The 14,983-nt window shown below is 39.0% G+C and overlaps 1 protein-coding gene across 3 annotated transcripts in view; it reads left to right on the plus strand.

Moving 5' to 3' along the window:
• The window catches only part of KCNN2 (potassium calcium-activated channel subfamily N member 2), a 110,219-nt gene that overhangs the window by 87,905 nt on the left and 7,331 nt on the right, over window positions 1–14,983 (plus strand). For 2 of the 3 annotated variants that reach the window (XM_048850998.2, XM_075128611.1), the window contains 2 exons: window positions 11,056–11,166; window positions 13,718–13,845. In XM_048850998.2, the coding sequence (XP_048706955.2) occupies window positions 11,056–11,166; window positions 13,718–13,845 (239 nt within the window). The remainder of the gene's footprint in view (window positions 1–11,055; window positions 11,167–13,717; window positions 13,846–14,983) is intronic. The other variant, XM_048850999.2, reaches the window with a different exon arrangement.

A 14,983-nucleotide genomic window follows, 5' to 3' on the forward strand; every position in this document is an offset into this window, starting at 1 on the left:
CCAGAGGCAGGTCTAGATGACTTATCGAGAGCCCCTACAGTTCTAAGATTCTTGGCCTTACTTGCTTTTTCTTTAAAGGAAAATAAATGCAAACATCTATGGGCCCAATCCTGCTCCCATTAACTGAAGTTCCCTCATTATGGCATGCACTGCAGTTATGTAGTAAGGCAGAAAAATATACTATAGTTATATACAGTAACAGAAAATACTACATACAATTAGTATTGAAACAATAACTTTGAATGTCATGGTTTTCTGTGTGTGTAGCAAAATCTCAACAGTACCATCCCATTAATGTAGTTTGTGGCATTTAATATATGAGAGTATATAGGTAATGAAGGAAAAGGAGGAGAATCTAGCTGCAGTGTTAACGTTGGGAACAGATCTTCTGTTAAGAATCCAAAACAAAAAAAAGAAAATAAGTATCAGTTTGCTGTGAACTGACGTTTATGCATAATGTTCACTGAAGTCATGAATTACCCTAAATCATAGTAGTTAAAAACTTGTATTTGAATTTTAGAAAAACTGAGCTTTACGCAGTTTAATTTTGTAACTTCTGAATACAAAAACATAGTGCCTTGAGCCATATTCAAGGAATGTATCATTAAAACTAATGCCCAGTCCAGAGGCAGAAGTTTGACTGAACTGAAAGGAATCAATTTTTGTGTAATATCAACCAGATGAAAATAGATGGCATTGTCAATTAAAGATTTACCCAAGATATAGTATATTGTATATTTACAAAAAATACAATATATACAAAAATATTGTATATTTACAAAAATATAGTATATTTATATAGTATATATAGTATGTACAATATAGTATATTGTATATTTACAAAAATATAGTATATTTTTCCTTCATTTCAGTTGTAAGTGTTAGTGGGAATCTTTTTTATCATTTTGTAAATAGATATGATGGTACACATATAAGGTCATGGAAACAAAGTTCTAACAGCTTCATTTTCCTGTGAGTAAGGGAAAATGTCTTTCATGCACATTAGTGGCATTTTATATACACTACTAAGATGGATGTGCTAAGAATTTAACAAGATAGGTTCTGACAATTTAATGATAAATATCAATAATGACCTCACAGTTCAGAACAACTTGTGTTTCCTCCAGTGATGTCTGTCTTCTAACCCAGTATGCTCCAAATACACTAGTATCACGCAGACGCATAATATGGGGAAGGAAGTTAATGATGCTCAACTCGCTGGCTGAAGCCATTAGGAGTCTAAATCAAATTTCAGCAAGTTAAAAGGCCTGAAGTTATTGACTGGAATGAAGAATAGTTTGTAGCAATACTATGGGAAAACTGTTGTTTTGTGAGTTGAAAAAAATATAACTTTTATTTCCCAATAGTACACAACTTGCAATGCTTTGTAATCTACATGTGTATGTGGCTAGGTACCAGTCTGAATATTTAGCTGTGCCTGCTTGTATTGAAAACAATATATTTAAACTCAGCAGGTCATGTGACTGTCAGATACTTGCAGATCACCATCAGTAAGAATGGCTACTGTCTTGAATGAACAAAACTAACATTTCATTTTTGCAAGGGGTGAGCTAGATACACCCCTTGTTCCAGCAAAGATTTTTGCACACAGGCAGAAAGAAGTTTTCACTCTCCAAGGAGGAAAGGCAGTTTTTCCACCACCACTCTCTGCAGTGGACATTAAAGCTGCAGAACCCTTCAGAGGCTCCATAGGAGCCCCACCACTGGGCTGCATTGAATCAATGCATCTCTCAGTCAGTACCACCCACCCTTTGCAGGTTCTCTGGTACAGGGTAGAGTGCACGTGTCTTGCAAAACGTTAATCCCCTTTCTCACCTAATAGACTTTCTGCTGCAAGAGTCAGTACTATCAGAAAGTGAATCTGGCTCTCTTTCTCTTGTCTCTTGGATCTATTTTTAAAACTGGATCTATTCTGTACTTATCAGATAATTCCTGGGGTCCTGGAGTGTCTTTGGGTATTAAATTTACGTTATTTTGTGTCATTTTTAGAATTTCACACAATTTGTATTTTCTCTAATATTGCTGACAAACCTGAAAGACTGATGAAAAGCAAGGAAATGTGCTCAAGTGCTACACTATGAGTAGAAGAAACTTAAATGTTTCAAATACAATGGATCAAATTCAAACAGGCAGAAATGCCACTGAAGCCAGTTACTAGCTAGGCACAGCTATTGAACACATAGAAGGGCCATAATGCAAAACAATTTTAGGTAACAGTTTTGGATTGGAGGATACAATAATACAGTAATTGTGCTGTTACGTCTCCTGCACTGTTCAGCACAGGAGGGTTACTCCTCACTCCCTGTAGGCAACTCTGATAAATGCAAAAACTCAGGTGTATGAGCTTGCTGTATGACTCCCATTTCCTTAGCTTTGTGTCCATTTCATGGGTGGATTCCTCTTTCAACACTCTTACATTGCTTGTCTGGAGAGCACTGTTGCTTCAAGAAGGACTTTTTTTTCTCTGGCCGGTCCATTAAGCCCACCTACTAGAGAGCCAACTGAACAGAGTATCTGTTTAAATTCTTACAGGCTTTTCATTTTATGCAGAGCAGCAGGAGGAATGTTGTGCCTTTTCTGGTGCAGAGCTAAATTTCCCACCAGAGACATATGTCTGCAAAGCGGACCTTCTCTCTGCCTCAGTGGATCCCAAGGGAAATGAGCAAGAAAATGTGGCAGCTACCTTCTCTCAGCACCAGGCAAGTATAGCAGGACATTTTTGTGACAACTACAGCACTAAAGAACACGCTTCACTCCCAGTCCAGCTAGACCAAAGCTGCCAAGAGATTTCCAGCTGAGCCACTGAGCATAAAGTTGCTTCCATTCCCCATAGCCCCCACCACAAGCATGGATAGATGTAAACAATAGGTGGTAGGCCTAGACTAAGCAATTGCTTGGTTCATTACCAACATTTAAATGCAATTCTGACACCCTGCCAAAGGCAGAATCAAAAAGAAATGCCATAGGAGTTCATTCAGTGAAATCTAGAATTTCTTCAAGTCCAAGTGCAAGATTCTAAAGCTCTGACTAAACACTGTCTTCAGTGCTGCCTTCCTGGGCATTTTATCATCTTAGATTTTTTTCAAACTTTTTATTTAAGAGATGCCAGCACCATTCTTTGGCTATCACTAAAACTGAGCCCACACTAGAACCCTAGCTCCAAACCCTCTGCGCTCGCTTTGTAAATGTCCAGATCAAAACACTGCAGTTCTGGCCTTTCTTTGTGTTGTGCCTAAGCTGAAAACATGAATCTGAACACCTCTGTATTTGAAGAAAGCTTGGAAGCTGATCCAGACTTTACATCTCAAGCCTGTCTTTAGCTATGACTGTTGTTGCCTTGGTTCCTCTGGGTGACATTTGCCTTTCCCCACTAGAGCTGCTGTTTTGCTTCTTGTGCTCCACTGGGGAGCTGTTTATTAGTAGTAGCATTAATGTAGCACATAAGTGCCCTGGTCATGGACCAGGACCCCATTATGCTAGGTGCTGTACAACAAGGCAGTCCTTGTCCCAAAAGAGCTTACAATTTAAGTATCAGACCATAGATAAGGTGGATGAGACAGACAAATGGGGGAGTACAAGGAAAAACGGAGACGACTGGTCAGTGTGTTAGGCAATGGTCTCGGAACACGGGCAGCCTAACCATTGTCAGGTGTGGTTTTTTGTAGGTATCACTACAGAGGAAGGTTTTAAGGAGGGAATTGAAGTAGGATAATGAGGTAGCTTTGCATATATTTACACGGAGATCCTCTGAGTATGAAGGGCAGCATGACAGAAAGCATGTAGATGCTTGTTTGAAAATTTAACAGGCGGGGGATGGATGCTGGTTTCATGGACCAGTCAGAGGCAGGAGTCAGTGTCTTGATAGTGAGAGAAAATAGGTGTGGTGGGGATGGATGGTAAAAGACCTTGAAATGTGAAGACAAGCAGCTTTTGTTTAATGCAGTAGCAATGAGGGAGGCAGTGGAGGGATACAAAGAGAGGGGCAACATGGCCAAAGCGATGAGCTAGGAAAATGATCTTTGCAGCAGCATTCTCAATAGACATGAGTGGGGCAAAATTAAATTTGTCAAGACCAGCAAAGAGGATGTTGCAATAGTAGAGACATGAGATGATGAGAGCCTGGATAAGAGTTTTAGTTCTGTGGATGGATAGGAAAGACTGTATCTTAGAGATGTTATCCAGAAAGACTCTGCAAGATCTAGAGGTAGCCTGGATGTGAGCACCTAGAGAGAGGTCCAAATTGAAGATGACAGCCAGTACAACCTTTTTTTTTTTTTTTTTTTTTGGTGGGGAAGATTTCAATGCTTCACTTTTACTGTTCTCTCTCAAAAAAATGTTGTTGTTATTTTACCTCTCTTTGCTGGATTGGGAGGCTGTAGGCCTTTAAAGTTCCAGACTGGTGCCAGAAACTTATACCCAGGTAATCAGGTATGATTCTTCTCTCACTCATGCCCATTTTTCACTGTTGCAAGTCCATTTGCTTCAGGATAGCAATTTATGATTCACATTGGTGTAAATGAGTAGAGAATTAGGCTCTCAATATTTTTAACAAATACCTAAACCCAAAAATGGGTCAGATACATACACATATGTCTTCTAACAATGGGTCTTATTTTAGATTCGTGGCATTAAGCAAGATTCCTGGTAATTGATTTTGCAAGACATAGCATAGACCAACATTTGAACTAGAAATTGTATGATCTTGAAGCTCATTCATGTTTGTTCTATTAGGAAGGACCGGGTCTATAATGAAGATATGAGGAATGATCTTTTTTGTTTTGCAAATATTACTGAAACATCATCCTACAGTACAGGTAAAATGTAGATCAATGGTCAAGGGAAAATGTCCGCTTGTGAATGATTGTCAGGCTTTTGCTTCAGAAATTAGCCACTCTCTAATGTGTGCTCCATTGACATCATAGACTTTTGAGAAATGATGCCTGCAGATGTGAGAGCTATCATACAGTCAGATCCATTCCAACATTTGTCACTCTGCATGAGTGAAGGTCTGAGAATTTGTCATACCTTGGTATTCATAGAGTTCACTTAATGATGTAAACATGTTGTTATACATCACGCTGGCTATAGTGTACATTTACTATAAAATTCAAACTCTCCCAGTTTCTGACCATGAAAAATAGATCTTGACCAGAACCTCGGAAAACTCCTGGTCCCATTAAAGTCAATGGGAGATTTACCATTGACTTCAATGAAATGGGGTGAAATCTGCACTTGTGTCAGTAGATAGGCCAAACAGATCTGTTGACACTTTTGGAGAATAGAAGAATCTAGGCAGGTCATCATTTTACTGTCTAGTTTGCTGGAAACCCCTCTAATGCATAATTTACAGTGCTCCTGAAAAACAAATATCATGCTCCTAATTCTGCTTTTACCAACAGCTATCCACTTTCATTAAATAAAATAGATGTGTTGCGTACAATTTTGCCCTGCAACTTCTGAGTTCCTAGAACACTTATGTGAAAATATTTAACTGCATATCTGCTCATAATTTATTCTATTCTATTTTGTGAACATTTATTATGAAATAAAATGGAAATAATTTAGAGGGAAACCTGTATTAAGCAACCACTTGGCAAGAGGCTGAGAAAAAACAATTTCCTAAGGCAGGTGGACCTTTACTTAAGGTGTTTGTGAACTGTACTGGGAAGACTGAATAAAATCACATAATTAAATTCTATGTAATGGATACAAAATTATTTTATTATATACGTTATTGTTTAAAATACTTCAATCTACTTTACTTAAAACATGCTTTCATTTAAAATATACCATCACCCAGAATACCAGCACCGTATTAAATATAGTGTTTTAAGAATTTGTGGTGCTGTTAGAAAAATAATGCAGGAGAGCTCATTAAAAAGAGTTTTAATGGAATGTCAGTTATAAAAATTAGCACAAAAGCCACATTTTAAGAGGCTGTCTCTAAATTTGTGCCTATGATTTTGCAATTATTTAATGCTTATTTACATATGCAAATCAGGTATATTTCTACATGAGATGAGTATGTGAATTCTATTTGCACTGGACAAAGGAAGGGTTATGCACACTGTAAAACTATATACACAATTATAGGCTGTCTTGAAAAATTGGCACAGTTAGTTTATGAGCTCAGGATAGCTACAGGGGTGAAAGTAAGGCAGTCCGGACCGGTACAGCATACCGGTACAAAGTGGCCACCAGGACCAGCCCGTACCACTGACTTTAAAGTGCTGCCGCATCGCTGTTCCTTTTGCGCCCCCCATCGGCAGCCCTGCCACATTCCTACCAGCAGGGCTGCCAATGGGGGGGGGGGCGCAAAAGGGGCAGCGATGACCTGGCAGGGGTGCCGATGGGGGGTGCAAAAGGGGCAGTGACATTAAAGCCCTGGGCCCTTTAAATCGCCACTGGAGCCCTGGGCGGTGCGGATCAGGGAGCGCAGATGGACTGGCTGGGGGGCGCTGACCCCCAGCGCCACCCCTTCTGCCCGAGGCTCTGCCCCTTCTGGGGGGGGGGGAGACCAGAGTGGCCCCCTACCAGTAAGAGCTCCATTTTACTTTCACCCCTGGATAGCTAGAATGGGTTAGTAAATTCTGAATTTATTCTGTTCTCTGTGTGATAAATTCCTCCTTTTCTGAAATGGCTACAAGTCATCATGTTTAGATGTTCTACAAAGTCTTGGCAATTAATTAGCAGGCCTTGCTGCTCTCTAATTCTTGTAAAAAATAAAAACCTGGTTGGCAGATTCTGTTCTAAAGATAGATCAAGATGGCTGAAGACCATGATAGCATTCAAGAGTACATCCGAAAGTTACCTTTTAACCGTACTAACAGTATACTGGTTTTGTTCTGTATTAGTCCTTTCAACTTGGTCTGTGAATAATAACTGGAATTCCCAAGTGTTCTTAAAAACTTGATGTTTACCAACACAAAATATGCAATTTAAAATAAAGTATAGTCTAACAGGCAGGAATGAGCCAAACCAAACGGTGTAAACTCCAGATAGAGTATATTACTGCTTTGAAATTCCAAAAGCTGTGTGCACTTCCCCCATTTGTTTTGTTTCTCATGAAATAAGATTCCCCTGAAGAGAGAGCAGGAGCTTGAAGCAGTAATTTAGTTTACTGTTGCCTTAGTTCTGCATAATGTTCAAAGTACAATAATTGAAATACATTTTTCAGTTTTTCAGTTTGTCATCTTAAAATAAGACTTTCTTGCGACTGGGAATTGTGCTTTTATCCAGCAGATATAATTCCAACAGAAAATATTGTTGGATTTTTTTGTCCATTGTTAATTATGGAAAAAATGGGGGAGGGTATGATTATGCAACATTATGCCATCATTTAACATAACAGTATAGATTATCTATGCCTCTGTTTCCTGATCTTTAAAATGGGAATACCACATCTCAGTTCAAGTGGAAGGCCCTCTGGAAGTGCAAAGTATGATAATAATTCAATGTATTTATAATAACGATAAAACGTTAAAATCCCAATTTAAATTAATGTGCTATCTCTGTAAACTATTTATTATTAAAAGAATAAACATCATTTGTTTTCTTCCATGGTAGTGCAAAGAAGAAATCCACAAGTAATATTCTACCTTTCCTCTTTTGAACAAAGGTAAAAAGTGTGCATTTTCACGCATACCATCATGATGTGATTCTGTCATATTTCACTAGCCCAACAGAGCAGTCTAAATTAGTATAAAGAAAAGGAGTACTTGTGGCACCTTAGAGACTAACCAATTTATTTGAGCATGAGCTTTCGTGAGCTACAGCTCACTTCATCAGATGCATACCGTGGAAACTGCAGCAGACTTTATATATACACAGAGAATATGAAACAATACCTCCTCCCACCCCACTGTCCTGCTGGTAATCACTTCATCAGATGCATACCGTGGAAACTGCAGCAGACTTTATATATACACAGAGAATATGAAACAATACCTCCTCCCACCCCACTGTCCTGCTGGTAATAGCTATTACCAGCAGGACAGTGGGGTGGGAGGAGGTATTGTTTCATATTCTCTGTGTATATATAAAGTCTGCTGCAGTTTCCACGGTATGCATCTGATGAAGTGAGCTGTAGCTCACGAAAGCTCATGCTCAAATAAATTGGTTAGTCTCTAAGGTGCCACAAGTACTCCTTTTCTTTTTGCGAATACAGACTAACACGGCTGTTACTCTGAAACCTAAATTAGTATTTACAGGAGAGCCCTCCAACAAACACCTTGATGCTTCATGAAGCAGTTCTGATGATTCAAGAGAGCATTCTGTCCCGCAGGCCATTAGAAGGCATTTCCCTAGCATGCTGGTGGCAGTTTGGAGCTGCTACAGGCACATGATAATAATTCCAATTCAGGTAATTGCATTTTTTTTACCTGAATTCCCTTAATTTCAATTGGATACAGTATTCTTTTTTGCTTTTTGATTCTACACTGTGATTTGCCATTTAAACAGCTGCTTCATTCCATCATGCCAGTGGCAGGTGAACTATTCTTTGCACATTACTGCTTCAGAGGGATGGTCTCAGACTCAAGTTATTAATATTTGGGAAGTGTTTTGAGAAACGTTGATGAAAGATAGTACAGAGGGATTATTGGGATTAAATAATAGCATTCCTGAGCTGAGGCACAGAGTTCACCACTACTGACTTTCTAGTGATTTTCATTGTGGCCTCTTTGTGATACATTTGACAGTTTAGATTTCAGGGCTATAATTTTAAGAGAACATGGTGATCCTCAGAGCAGTTGATTTCCATTGCTGGTTAAAAGTCCTTGCTCAGATTCTGCACTGACTCCCTGTGCACTCCCACTGCCCTCCCCCTGTGTGACTTCACCCAGATTCAAAGGTGAGGCTAAGGGTTGATTAATTTACATGCTAGGGGGAGATTGGTCAGAAAATGTGGGCAGAGTATAAAGCTATGTCTACACTTCTGGTGGTATGTGGAGTGTATAAACTACACACACACCCCTAGCACTGGTATAAATAGAGCCTTCTCTGCAGCTCTCAGCAATGCTCCCTTGCCAGGGCTGGGATTTGGAAGAAGTGAAGACACTTCCTCCTGGCTCCCCCATGCCTTGAGGGCGTGAGAGACTCCAGCTTCCCTTTCCTTGATTTCCTCCAGCACTAGAATAGGAGTGAGGGAGCAGAGCCTCTGAAGAAGAAGAAGCTTAAAGAGAGAATCAGAACAGGGAGCAGCACCAGCAACATCTGGGAAGAGACTTATTTGTGGGGTGAAATTGGTGTGGAGGTTCAGATAGGGCAGAACTAATGGGGAGAGATTAGGGCTGCATGTGTTGGTGGTGAGCAGATGAGTTTCACTGGACTGGTCTGTGCTTGGGAGGGATCCAGGACAAATGAAATGGCTGAGGGCACAAATGAATGTACTTGGTGTGTCTCAGTATATGGGGAGAAGGAGGCAGATGAATTCACTGAGGAGTCTATGTTAATGAGGGAGTCTGTGGGGTCTTTATATAGGGGCAAATACATTAATTGAGGAGAACTTAGAGCAAATTAATTAGGGAAATTTCCATATTTATTGAGGGTAGCAGAATTGATTGTTTTGGAGGGAAGGATGAGAGAGTGAGGGAAACAGAAGAATTTAGAATGAGGAAAAGTGGAGGCAAGCATAGGAGTGAAACCAGGGTAAACTTCAAGGTGCAAAGAGAGACTTTGCCTCTCTGTACTAGGAGTTGCACTGATACAGCTTCATTGACGGCTGTAAACAGGGCAAATCCCCAGTCTAGACAAAGTGAAACTCTGTGTGTGTGTGTGTGTGTGTGTGTGTGTGTGTGTCAGAAAAATACTGGGGCTAGAGAGGCTGTCTGTAGAAGTTGGCAGGTGTATTACAAAAGAGCTGATTTGGGAATTGGTGGATTAATTTGTAGTTGGGGACTGCTTTATATTACAACCTCCTCTTAGTTGTTTTACCTATTATAACCTGCTTCTACTCTCTTGGCTCATAATCTACTCCACTATATTTCTCTTCCATGGGATTTGCATCTGCTTATTCCAGGCTGTACTTGGAACAGTATTTATAGTTACAAACATACATACACTTGGCACAAAACAACCTCCAGCCAAGTTACAGAGCTATTTCTGCAAGACATGTGTGTTGTTCAAAGTAGTAAAGTGGACTGGGCATAATTTGTAGAAAAAGATCACTTCTGTTTGTCAGAAGAGAACATGGAAATAGAGCTGTTCAAATAACGTTTTTTTGTTTCGGAATCCAAAATGTTTTATTTCATTTGCAGGGTTTTTTAAAATCTTTTTTTCCCCTATAAAATCACAGGGCATTTCAGATTTAAAAAATTGAAAGTTTAGTTTGAAAATGTTGAAACTAAAGTTAGATTTTTCTTAATTTTTTATTTCTATTGTTCAGCCAAAACAACTCCGTGAATTCAACCAGAGTTCGCAAACTGTTTTAGTCAATACAAATCTGTATTAGTTAAAAAAAAAAAAAAAAAAAAAAGGTTTTGCACAACAAATTTTGACCAGCTCTACATGAAAGTATATATAAGTGACTAAAAACAAGATTTAAGGTAACTTTATCTTTAGACTTTAAAGAAAGCCTTCAAACAGCTTCTAGTTTTATTGTGCTAGATACTAATCCAGTCTTACTTCCTTTTAGCAATTGCAGATACCATGACTATGAACGGGCCTTTCTGGATTCATTTACAGATGTATTCTACATTTTAAACGTTGTATCTGGCTGCCCTTGTTCAGACATTAGAAACTGAATTTGTCCTAAAATCCGTTTCTTTTGTCAACTCCTAGATGGAAAAAGCATGACTTTAAAGTGATGCTCTTCAGTAAACAATTGATGATGCCTTGACAGTTTACCAGTCTATGGTAACAGACTCTTTATATAACCATGAACTAAAATAGCTGTACTATATTCATCACATTTATCAAGAATGGTGATTCATCTGATGCCTTTCATATTTCTTCAGTGAAGGAGAAACTTCTTAAAAAATGCTTTTGAAACACACCGTCGTAACTCCTTGGGGTTTGTTTTATTGTCGTTTTCAGGGTGCAGGGTGCACTGCACTGGTGGTAGCTGTGGTTGCAAGGAAGTTAGAACTTACCAAAGCTGAAAAACATGTGCATAATTTCATGATGGATACCCAGCTAACTAAAAGAGTAAGTTATACCTGCAGATCTTTATATTCCCCACTGAAAAGGGAATGTTGTTTAATGTATTTCTGAGACGCGTTGGGGAAAAAATATAATTTTCTTTCTTCTACTTCTCTTTGGGCCTTCTTCTGCAAGGTGCTGGGTGCCTTCTGGGGAGTACTGAGCACCTGAACTTCCATTGACTTCAACGGAAGTTGCAGGTTCTCACTCCTAATGAGGATTTGGTGCAATGGCAGTAGATTTGAAGATTCTTTTACAGCGGGACGTATTGAAACTAGACCAAAGCTGAAAGGTAACTGAGGTAACCAGCAAAGAACAGAATATTATTCTGAAAGACGAGTTTATTATGTATTAAACTAGACTGCGTTTTGTGCAGCATATGAGAGGAAAAAACTACAGCATATAGGTAATTCTTGTAGTTCTATTAGATTATATAAATTAAAAAAGTATATAGATTGAAATCCTGAAATCCAAACATGCACAAGTAGAAAAACTGTTCTTTTGTAAAAGAACGAGAGATGCTTCCTTACATGTGAGAACATCTTGAAAAACAGAATTAAAAATATTCACAAATGATTTTTTGGTCAAGTCTTTGCTATTGCTTCATTTACTGAACACATGGGGTTATTCAATCAGCCACTTGCAATAATGTAGCAATCTCATACACCCATTAAAGATATTTCACAGATGGAAACTAAAATTCAATAAGAAAATGTTTTTAATTAATTGATTTTAAAAATAACCATGTCAAGAAAATATAAGCATCACAGCTAAGAAGACAGTGAAGATTTACAATCCAGGAAGAATATGTTTATGCAAAGGGAACAAATAATGGAGTTTACCTTTCTCATTTGATCAGTCTCATTCATTTCAGGGGGATTATTTATGTGAGACAAGTCTGCTCAGTCAGACCCAAAAGCAGGAAAAACAACCTGGCAGATTAGGAAGAAGGTGGTGATAGTCACATAGGTATTAAGAAACTGAACCATGCCAACCATGAATGTGAGTAACAGGAAGGTAAAACTCTCCCTCTCTCCTCCCCCCTCCCAATGTGGAACAAGGTGGGTGAGGTCAATATCTTTTATTGGACCAGCTTCTGTTGGGGGGAGAGACAAGCTTTCACCAACAGAAGTTGGTCCAATAAAAGATATTACCTCATCTGCCTTGTCTCTTTAATATCTTTAACAACAAATGAAAATCTAGGCAGTAAAATGGATTCATGCAAATTTGCTAGCTCTTGTGAATTTAGCATTTCAGTCACCTCTCTTTAATCCCAGACTATCTGCCTTCTCTAGCTATCTATTCCTCCAAATAAATCTAAACATCAGCTCAGTGTAATATTTAAATTAACCTCAGAGCATACTTGTGCAGTAACCTCAGCTACTCAGATAATACAAAGGAAAGCAAACAACCTTCGTGTTTCTGAATATTTGTTAGATCACAAAACACAAGAGGTGGATTTTGCCATAAATCACAAACTGATGGGGTCCAAAGCTAAGGGAAGAGCAAGGACTTCAGTCCTTGAGTGAGGTCCAGTGAGCCTGATTCTGCTTCCATTGACATAAGTGGCAAAGCTCCCAGTGACTACAGTGATACATGATTGGGACTGTTGTCTCTGGGCGCTCCTGCTAGTTGCAGGATCTGCATTGTTACCTTGTGTATACTATAGTTTTGCTTGACTACGGCAATGGTGGATATGATAGAAACATAGGTAGAGAGGGATAAGGAGAGAGATAAGAGCTACAATAGAATTCTCTATATTTACCTTAGGAAGTATCCTATCAATTAACATTAGTCATCAATACATTGAAATGCTTTGTCAGTATTTGTATAAGTATTGTGAGTGCCACACTGGGGACATCAGAGGGCATAGGAGAACTGTAGATCTCCTTACATTTTATATTGTGAATATCATTTTATAGAGACCCTCATTTTAGAAAAATACAAAGCAGACATGAATCATATACCGTAAACATAGCTGTAAGGTTTTGGCAATATGCTTATCTCAGAGAAAGTGGAGGGACAAAAATGGGAAAACCAGAACAAAGAAAAACAGAAACACTTATTTGACCATCTCTTGAATTTATCACAGAGGAAAAGACTGTTAAATCACTATTAGAAGTGAGAGGGAGAAATCCTACAAGAAGGAAGTGACCAGAAGAGACAAACTTGTAATAGGGAAATCCATTTTTGGTCCTGTACAATCTATCCAGTTAAATACTGGACAAGTAACGTTTTAATGTCTGTTTCATATAATTTACACATACTGAGAACACCAAATGGGTCAAGTTCCTATCAGAAACAGATGTGATTCTCAGCCACAGAGGAAGCTGTTACAAATATCACTTTTAGAAGAAGCATAAATTTATTAGACAGGCCTCATTGTCTCTGGTCATGTCATCACATTTCCTGCATCACTGCTGTAGCTTCATACAGCTCCCCTACCCCACAGATATCTAGGACCATGAGTGCTTCTGAAAGATGGTGTACACCAGAGAAAATTCAAAGAGACATTAATGCTATTTTTGTGAGTCTGGTGTTTTCTTTTATTAAACAGGTGAAAAATGCAGCTGCCAATGTACTCAGGGAAACATGGTTAATTTATAAAAATACAAAGCTGGTTAAAAAGATAGACCATGCAAAAGTAAGGAAACATCAACGCAAATTCTTGCAAGCTATTCATCAGTAAGTACTATTTTGGTTTGGTTTTTCTGTCCAGACTTATCTATCCTCACCCCAGAACTTTGCTCTGGGTTCTGAATTTTCTCTTTCTCGTAGAATAAAGCAAAATAAGATTTTAGAGTAGTGTTTATTCACAAAAGAAACTGGGCCAGGAGTGCATAGCTATGATCTGAATTTTTGTAAACATTTTCCTGGAATTCTCTATCATGCTTCATAAATTAGCATGAAGATTTTAATGTTATGTTATTACCAGGAGTTTGTTGTTACTATTGTATGAATTGGCTTAAAAGCAGTTGACTCCTTTTATCACTGAAGAAAACAGAAATGCAGCAAGTATGTCAGTTTCATTTAAAGCAAATATTTTAATCCTTTCACGTCAGAATAATCTAATCACTTTAAAATAGAGGCTATTACTACAACTAATATTTAATGAAAAGATAATCGACCAGATTCTCTGGCCCTTAGAACTGTTCCAACAGCTCAAAGGGAACAAAAATGTAATTGCCTGCTCTCAGCTGGGGATTTCCTTGGTATGGGAGAGTCCTCAGTGGGTGTAGTTGGCATAGCTGACTCCTACACTACCCCCTGGCATCTGGGCAGGGAAGTAGCCTGGCCAGAGCATGCTGTACTCTGGCAATCCCTAGATTGCCCCTTTGGAGTTTTTACCAGCATAATTTAGATCAGCCCCTAGCCTGTCCTGATCCCCATCAGGGGATAAAATCAGTCTGAGAATCAGGAGTGATAAAGACAGAGACTGGACAAGATTCTCTGTTGGGCCCAGTCGTAGTAGTAAGCTGAATCATCATAATACAGCCCCTGAAACTCTGCTACGTTCTAAATTTGGCCAAAAATTCACAGTAAGTGTTTGTCATAAAGCAGATCCACAGCCAGGAGGATGGACCAAGACTCCTCACATGAGTAACTTTTGGGCTTCAAAGTAAAGATATGCAGTGCATGGGGACTAGCGTTCCTCCAACCCACAGATAGAGCATGTTAGCAGATAGTTTCCTGAGCTACATGGAATGAAAATGCAGATCCCAGGGGGTTGCTAGGACATCTGGCACCTTCACACCTGCTCTGGGACCTCCTACTGACCCTTCCAGCTGCATGGCAATCCAGCTCATTGAAGCCTTTGGTACCT

The sequence above is a fragment of the Caretta caretta genome, chromosome 5 (genome assembly GCF_965140235.1).
Source record: "Caretta caretta isolate rCarCar2 chromosome 5, rCarCar1.hap1, whole genome shotgun sequence".
Taxonomy (NCBI): Eukaryota; Metazoa; Chordata; order Testudines; family Cheloniidae; genus Caretta; species Caretta caretta.